Raw genomic sequence first — 8,514 nt, forward strand, 5'->3', positions numbered from 1 at the left:
TTTGGTCTTTCTAATGACTATCATGCTGAGTTATCTCATTAGCATAAATGCATTCATGGTGGGCTTTGGCCCACTGTGAATAACAAAGACACTCCTATTATTCGGCCAATTCCAAGAGTTTAGAAATTACCTCCAAGGAACCTGGGACAAAGACCAGACAAATTTTTTATTATGCAGAAGTGCTTTGGGGAATTTTAGAAAAATGCCTAGGGAGCCCTTCTTCCTTGCCTTTGATTGAAAAGTTCAGGTGTGTTAACTTGGCAATTTATGTTCTAATCTCAAATGGAAAAATTTGATCAGCTTTTGATCAAAAATTTGATCAGCCTGGTGCAGTAAAACAACATTTAGAGCCATAAGGACAGAGACAATGGTCAGTTCGAAAAAAGTTGATGGTCCTAGAGGAGTCAATGGAGACAGGTTCTTGACATTTCTTTCCATAGGTCAAAGGTCGTGATAAGCATATCAATAATTTGAAAAAGAAATGTCAGAAAGAATCAGAGCAGAATCGGGAGAAGCAGCAGCGTATTGAGACTTTGGAGCGCTACCTGGCTGACCTGCCCACCTTGGAAGACCATCAGAAGCAGAGTCAGCAGGTAGTAGCAATGTCTGGGCATATCTGGGGCCAGCGGCGAGTGGCCAAGCCAGGCGGGCTTTCTCAGAGTCTGCTCTGTGCAGTTACTCTGTGGTTTCCTGAAAGGAAAACCCCTCAAACCCCTAGATGTTGAGACTGACACCTGTCAAATTTACAACTAGACTCTAAACTTTTTAGGTACCCAGACAGTCTTTTTGGTTTGTTGACCTAAGTATGAGGTTTTGTCTCTCAGCTTAAGGATTCTGAGTTGAAGAACACAGAGCTACAAGACAGAGTGACCGAGCTGGAGAGTTTGCTGGAGGAGACCCAGGCAGCCTGCAGAGAGAAGGAGGTTCAGCTGGAAGGTCTAAGACAGCGAGAAGCCGACTTCTCCACTAGACATAGGTAAATATCCCTGTGGGTTGCGGGAAGAAGTGAAGAACAGGGTCTGGTCCAGGCTGTCCCACTCACTACCTGCGTGACTGCTCAAATAGCTTTTCTTCTCCAGGCTTCCTTTTCTTTGGATTGTGATTTACAGGAAAGCTGCCTGTGGGTAAGGGATGTCTTTTAGGTGGAGTGCGGGGCACGTAATGGTGCAGTGGGAGCTTGTCATTGTAGCCCTTGAAAGGATCCAACTCAGTGCCCACCATAATAATGCTGGATAATAATCCTTGAGTATTTGTGTTCAGTGAATAGAAGTACTTTATAAACTGGGAGATGAGTTGTCTGTATATTTGCAAAAGTAGGTCCTGGTGCTAAAAACTGGGAGTTATCCACATTTTGAACCTTGTAAGTTAAAGGCTACCAGCAGCATCCGTTTCTCCTCAGCCCTCGGGATTGCTCTCAATTGTTACAGCAGGTTCTGAGAGCAAAACAAGATGCTATAATGTGCTCTCAGGGTGTCTTGGGAGCCTCCTCCATATTTATAGCGGTTTTCTGAAAATGTGATGGCTGGGTTCAACAGCCTCTTGGACCAAATCCAGTTTCTAATGGATGGATTGGATTTCTCATCCCATATTCAACCCCGTTGTTTATCTCAGCTGCGATGAAAGTGAGTATAGGGGTCCACTGGAGGAGACCACCGGCTGGAGTTGGAAGTGAGGTTAGGGGATAAAGTTGCCTGTGCCCCAAACTATGTTTGCCAAGAAAAAGAGATTTTTTTGTATTTTCCAAAATTCTAAAGTACACATGTATGACTTTTATAATCCAAATACATGTCATGAATGTTTGTTTTTATATATCAAAGCAAAGAATAAAAAAAGCCTTGGGCAGGTGGCCATCGTATAGATGTTGGCTTCTAAGGAAGGGAACTAACACAGACTGAGCGGCTTTTGTGTGGCCGACCCTACATTACAACAGACTTAAGATTATCCTCAGCTGTGGCTCAGAAGGGCCTAAGTGATTTTCCCCAAAACATACAGTAAATAAATAGATCAGGAGTCAGAGCCACTTCTGCCTGACCTCAGACTTCTTAAAGAGGCCACTGTCTTTCAGCCTGCAAGACAAGCAGTGCGTTGAGGCCAGTGGAGAAAGTCCAGCCCAACAGGAAGAGTGCCCGAAGGTGGAAATGGAGTCCTGCCAAAAGGAGTGTGCTTCCCTGCGGAAGGTGACTGAGGGTATCGCGGCTGTCACGAGGGGCAAGGCTGAGAGGAAAGAGAAAAGTCGTGTGTTGGGAAGGAACCTGAATTTTGGGCCCCGGGCCACCTAGGGTCTGTTACCCAGGGCTTTTCCTCTTTTCCAAGAAGCCATTCCTACATAATAAGTTTGCATTTTAGATATTTATTCTTATGACAGGCAGGCAAAGTAAGGGAAGGACATGCCTCTAAACGTTCAGACTAGATCCTTCAAAATGGCGCACTGAAGCTTGGTGCACTTCACTCACGGCTCAGGCCCCATACAGAACCTCTTGCGCTGGGCGGGGATCTAACCATTGAGGTGGCCCTGATTCAGCAAGGAAGAAGGAGACCAGGGCTTGCCGGTGAGACTGATCACAGATCAGCAAAAAAGAAAACCCAGAAGTAATTCAGAGAATACCTGAGGTCTTAAAGGACAGGAAACTGGGCCTGTTCAGTTTCTCTCCTTGAACATCAGTGTAACAAAGGCTGTAAGTAACAACTATCACATCCGTGGATAGGGCAGGCTTTATTAAACTGTACTTGTAGTCGTGCATGCCCTTTACCAACGAATCAGAATTACACGGACTGTGTATAAAATTAATGGCACTGGCCTACAGTCATCAGGTGAGTCATCTCCCCCACCCACTTCAACCCGCAGCAGTGATCATGAGTCCACACTATTATTTTTTTTTCCTTCCTGGTAAATAAAGCACAGGAGGGTGAAACTGGTTATCCAGGACAGGGAATCTGACTTACACATATTTCTGTGGATAGAGCTAACTTGTCTTCACCCTACTGGTCTCACCAGTAGCACTAACAGACAAACCACAGGTCCTAGTGTAGCCTCTTCCCCTCTTGCCTTTTACTGCAACATCAGCCTGTGCTTACAGCCTTCCTTGATAACTCTGCCTTTCAGATTGTGGAAAACCAACAGCAGAAGATGGATCACTTGCGTTCAAAAGTACAGGTGAAGTAGAGTCCTTGGGACATTGTAGGCATGACTTAATGATGGAATCTCTGGAATTTAGCCAGCTGTCTATACTGGTCTCTGCTATGCAATTTGCTTAGTGTTAGGAATACAACAAGAATGAGACCCAATCAGTGCTTTTAGCCTACAGTCTTGTTGGGAAGGGTTTCAGCACAGGGCTGTGAGAGCAATGTCCATGTTACACTAGGGGAGCGTAGAAGAGTCAGTGGGAGAGGCGGAGGCCAAGAGTTGCTGGAGGTCATGACCCTTGAGGGAAGAGGAGGAATTAGGCAAAGAAATGGAACTGGAAAGGATGGAGCTGGAACTCCAGATAGAAGGAACGGCATGGGTAGGAACATGAAGGCACAAAATTGCAGTTTTACAAATGGAGCTGCAAGCACTTTGATATTGTTGAAGTAAGATGGCAAATGGAGAAGTAGGCTGTGGGAGGGCTCTGTCTCCCATTTAGTTAGCTTTTATTCTTTAGGTAGGTGATGGGAATCGACTACAGCATTTAATTGGGGTGTGATGTGGTCAGGTTTGCAACTCAGGCATGGAAGAAGATTGGCACTCGGAGAGAGGCAAGGCTGGAGGCCAGTGGACTTGTGCAGACCCTCGTGAGAGATGAAGGAGGAGCCTGGCGTCAGGCAGCACAGCAAGGAGATGTGAGGGGATGGGTTTGAGTGAGTTTTAGTGGGTGAAATGGAGAGGAATCAGTGACTGACAGAATTAGGGGGTTGAAGAATAAGGAAAAAATCAAGGACTCCTGGCTTCTGTTTTGAACCAGAGTGGGAGTGTCCTTTATACTTTATTTAAATCAGCTATAAAATCGGGGGGATATTGGGATGAATAGAATGAGAGATGGAAGATAAATATAAATAAATACCTCCTTCCCCAAACTACCCCTGCCCCCCACACACACACATTGACTAGATTTGGTGCCTGTAGGAATGTTCTACTACTCCTCATCTCTGTCAAAAGCATTTGAAACAGTATTGTCAAGGACTTGGGCTGTGAGTGCCCTGAAGACTGGTATTATTTTCAGTAGCCTCTGTAGCCCATCATAGTAAGTGCTCAATAAATATTGAACTCAACTGAATGGATTCTGTTGCCTGCCCTCAAGAAAGTTACTGCGTAGTGGAGGGAGGCATTGTGTGCATAGCCAGTGGATGCACTCGTGAGCTCCGATGGGGGTATGAGTAGCAGGGTGAGGTTAGGATTAATTGACTCCGGTTTGCAGATTAAGGAACATTCAGGTGGGCCTTGGAGGTTTCCTACGTGACAGAGCAGAAGAGGAGTCTAGGCGAAGGGGAAGAGAAGTGAGCAACAATCCTGGAGCTGGAGCCTTTGGGGATGAAGGCCACCTAGTCATTCCGTGTGGCCGGAGTGTAAATTGTGTGGAGGGTAAAAAGAGAGATGAACTGAAAAGTAGGTAAGGGCCAGACTGGCCTGGAATGTCCTCCTGAGGAACTGGCCTCTTACTTTGTACAAGGTCACTGGCTGTAGGAGGGTTCCAGTCAGGGCGTTCCAAAATAAACACTTAGCAGCAGTGTGTGGGCAGGGTAGGGCTTTGCTATATAGTCCAGGCCATGGTGATAGGCTCTGAACCAGACTAGTTACCTGGTGTGTTCTCCCACCACTCCTTGCCATGGAACTTAGAGCCTACAGCAGCAAGTGGCTCAAGAAGAAGGAACAAGCCAAGCCCTGAAAGAGGAGGCCCAGCGGAGGGAGACGGCCCTGCAGCAGCTCCGCACAGCTGTGAAAGAGGTGAGCAGCGTCAGCCGGGCGTCTTGGTACTGTTTCTCTGTGCGTGCTCACTCCCCAGCCCTACTCCCACATGAGCCCCCATGTTTGAAAGGTGCTTGCTGAGGTTTTTTTGGTGGAAGAATAGGAAGGGACATTGCATTATCCTTTGTACTAAAGGTCCTAAGCCTGGCTTAGTTAGAGTGGTCATGATTACCCAGGAATGCTTTTTGTATGTGGGAAGTCATTCTCTCTCCCTTTGTCTTCCTGCAGCCACAGATTTGTAGGGTTGGGAAGGGAAGGGTTCAGGAATACTGAGGGCTTGGTCGTCTTCATGGAGTAAACCGCTGTCATCGGGGGCAACCAAGTTCACTGGCCAAGTGCCTCTGGGGAGTCTCCCAGAGCAAGGATCGTCACATGGCCCAGCATGGGTAAAGGGCTGGCACTGGAGGAGGAAGTCTTTTCAGTGTCTTTAAAATAGGATGGAGGGAGGGAGGGGAGGAGAGTGGGTTAAGCTGTGCAGGGTGAGGGGGAAGAGACACACGTGTATGTGAGTAACTGGTCTACATAGCGAAGCCCAACTCCACTGAGCTAAGGTTCAGAAAGGAAGGCTGTATTCCAGCACTGTCTGCTCCAGGTCCCCAGCTTCTCCCACCGCCCACTAGCTGTCACGTTGTCATTATTGCTCCCTCTATTCCTCTGACACACACTGATCAGACTGGCTGGTGGCCACTTTTGTCAGGGTGGCAGGGAGAGATTGAAACCAGTGTCTCCTCAGATTTCACGGTTCACGTTAAGCCTTCTCTAATAGCCTGGCTAACAGAGTTGGCTGAGGGACTGGCTTCAGATAGAGTTCCGAGGGGTGGGAGTATCTTCTCTGGTTCCTGAACAGAAACCTGGAGGCTGATGATTCAGAGTCTGCTGGGGAGTGGTTTCCTCGCCATTGCGGGAGCCCTGTGGACTCAGCCTACCTACAGGAGGAACTAGGCCCCGATACCGGAAGGGGGGTGTAAGGGGGGACATCACCTGACTCATAGCCTCCTCTCACATACAAATATACATATATTCACACTCAGATACAGATATGCTGTCTTTCCCTGGGCCTGGGTTAATGTTCTTGCCCATCTCTCCTCTCAGCTTTCAGCACAGAACCAGGACCTGATTGAAAAGAATCTGACGCTTCAGGAATACCTGCACCAAGCTCAACCAGGGTCCCCATCTTCACCAGACACAGCCCAGCTGGCATTTGAGCTGCACCAGGAGTTGGCCAGTTGTCTTCAAGATCTGCAGGCTGTCTGTAGCATTGTGACCCAGAGGGCCCAGGGCCATGACCCCAATCTCTCCCTGCTCCTGGGCATTCACTGTGAGTCCTCAGGCCAGTCTGGGACCCAGGAGAGTTCATTCTCCTTTCACCCTCATCCGACTTCCCCATCCTTATGGCAATGTGTGAACAAGGCTCTGGGGGCCTGATTACTGTCCTCTGAGAGTTTGTGTGTTTGCAAAGTAGATGTTCTGTAAATCTGTTTTGAGAACAGGCATGTTTTGGGGGTACCTGGGTGCAGGACAAGCAAAAAGTGGCCCTTGGGCAGCCCACTATCCCCAGCTGTTTTGCTATTTTAAAAATGCTGTGTCTCAAGACTGTGGGGCCTCCAGGTACAGCCTGTGCATACTGCCCCTCCACCTAAAAGTGTCCTTTGACTAACATTCTCTCAAAATGCTCTCCTCCCCAGCTGCACAGCACCCAGGGACTCCACTCGATTTACAGAAACCGGATGTAATCAGGAGGAAATTAGAAGAGGTTCAACAGCTGCGCCATGACATCGAGGATTTAAGGACCACCATGTCAGATAGATACGCCCAGGACATGGGAGAAAACTGTGTCACGCAGTGAGGAATGCTGGGTGTGGGACAGGTTGTATTCCCCAAGGGAGGATCTGGTCTGCTGAGAGCACAGTCCAGCAGGCCCTGCCCTGACAGTCTCTTGCCTCCTGTGTGCTGCTATTCCCAGAGAAAGTGTGGAAGGGAGGTAAGAGCCTCCATGTGGGGCCAAGGGCTACCTAGGGAACTGTGACCGCTCTGTCACTTGCTGGCTTTGCCTTGTTGGATTGCATTTGTCCTATCATCCTGATTCACCCTTTGAAGGTGAGTTATGATTAACTTTTGCAGGTCACCTGGTAAGTCCTCACAAACTATTTCAAGCCTCAGACTGACCTCAAAGACAAACAGGCTTCTCACCTCCCTTCTGCATCCTTTAGGGTGGATCCACATTCATTCCGGATCCATACCTTGGTCCGGCTGATGCACAGATTTTGTTAGAGGGCCTTGAAAGGCCGAGTACCAGTAACAGTGGTCATTTGAGAATTCTCAAGCCTCGTGTGTCAGCCTTCCTGGGAGCTGGGCTAGCTCCGGGGTTTGCTTAGGCCCAGTCCCACTGCTTCTTCCTCAGGGCTCTTGTCCTCCCAGACACCTCAGGGTGATCTGTTCATTAGCCAAGTACCTACTAGAATTGGGGGCCTAAGGATTATAGGCTCCTTCATCTGTGCCATTTTGCAGGAGACCCCACTCTCCAGCTGCCCTGAGGCCTTGGGGCCCTGGCCATATGTTTAGCACAGCCCCTTTCTCCTTTATTCTCAGGCCGTCCAGGTAGCCCCCTTCTTGGACTTGGAGTGCAAACTCCTTTGTGGTTCTGGGTTTAGGCAGGATTTCCCCCCAGGATGCCCCAGGTCAACTGTCAAGCTGCTCACCCTCTCACCCTGGGGCAGGGGCCCCTGCCCAGACCTGATTTGTGCCTTTTGTGTTGGGTGCGTGGGGTTCCCTTTCCCGCTCTGGGCTCCTTGAGAGTTCAGAGTGCCCAGTACAGGTTTTAAGGTACACTTCAGTGTTTTCTGGGGTGTTGTTGTTTCTCTAGGGCCTCTGGGCTTTCTGTTTTTTGTTGCCTCCTATTGAGGGGGCATCTCACAGATGTTTTTATCTGGTTGCCGGGCTGGCCCCAGGCCGCCTCTAGAGCCGGAGCCAGGCCAGGCGGAGGCCGTGTGTAGGAATGGGGAGCAGTGAGCAGTTCAGGAGCCACCGTGGAGTTCTTGCTGAGCTTTGGGCTGTCAGGGAAACATCCTGGACCTCACTGCTGGGCCTGAATGAGACCCGTTAAGTGTTTTTACAAATTGTGTTTTATTTATGCAGTGACTTGTCCCTTCCATTCAGAGCAGCCCCACCCAGCCATCCCTCAGCCTCTGGGCTCCTGCCTCCCGAAAGCAGAACTGCCTGGTTGGTCTCCACCCTGTGCTGGGAGCTCAGCCACCATGCTCACGGGTATTTTTCTTCATAAAGTTTATAAGCAGTTATTTATATGAACTCTTGTTATGTCAACTGGTTTGTATTGCCTATTTTGATTACAAAATAAAAATTTAACAGACTCCTCAGTTTCCTATTGCCTTCCATCACCGCTATCCCCTACTCCACCCCTTATTTTGGCTTGTTGAAGCCAAAGCCTGGGAGTTTGGCCAAGTTCCCCAGACAGCAGCAAGGAGGGACCTTTGGCAGGACCAGCCTCGTGTCTGTGTCTCTACTTCTCTGTTGTTCTGCGAGGAAAACCAGGTCTCTTCCCATACCGCTTTCTA

The 8,514-nt window shown here is 48.8% G+C and overlaps 1 protein-coding gene across 5 annotated transcripts in view; it reads left to right on the forward strand.

The window, feature by feature from the left end:
* CEP85 (centrosomal protein 85) overlaps positions 1–8,310 on the forward strand; it is a 30,136-nt gene extending 21,826 nt beyond the window's left edge. For all 5 annotated transcript variants that reach the window (XM_045859125.1, XM_045859126.1, XM_045859127.1 and 2 more), the window contains 7 exons: positions 441–593; positions 825–976; positions 2,066–2,177; positions 3,104–3,154; positions 4,814–4,921; positions 6,035–6,260; positions 6,628–8,310. In XM_045859125.1, the coding sequence (XP_045715081.1) occupies positions 441–593; positions 825–976; positions 2,066–2,177; positions 3,104–3,154; positions 4,814–4,921; positions 6,035–6,260; positions 6,628–6,788 (963 nt within the window). In that variant the 3' untranslated portion in view covers positions 6,789–8,310. The remainder of the gene's footprint in view (positions 1–440; positions 594–824; positions 977–2,065; positions 2,178–3,103; positions 3,155–4,813; positions 4,922–6,034; positions 6,261–6,627) is intronic.
* The last annotated feature ends 204 nt before the right edge of the window (positions 8,311–8,514 follow it).

Source organism: Phyllostomus hastatus, unplaced genomic scaffold (genome assembly GCF_019186645.2).
Source record: "Phyllostomus hastatus isolate PE091 unplaced genomic scaffold, TTU_PhHast_1.1 phas_scaffold_182, whole genome shotgun sequence".
Lineage (NCBI taxonomy): Eukaryota > Metazoa > Chordata > Mammalia > Chiroptera > Phyllostomidae > Phyllostomus > Phyllostomus hastatus.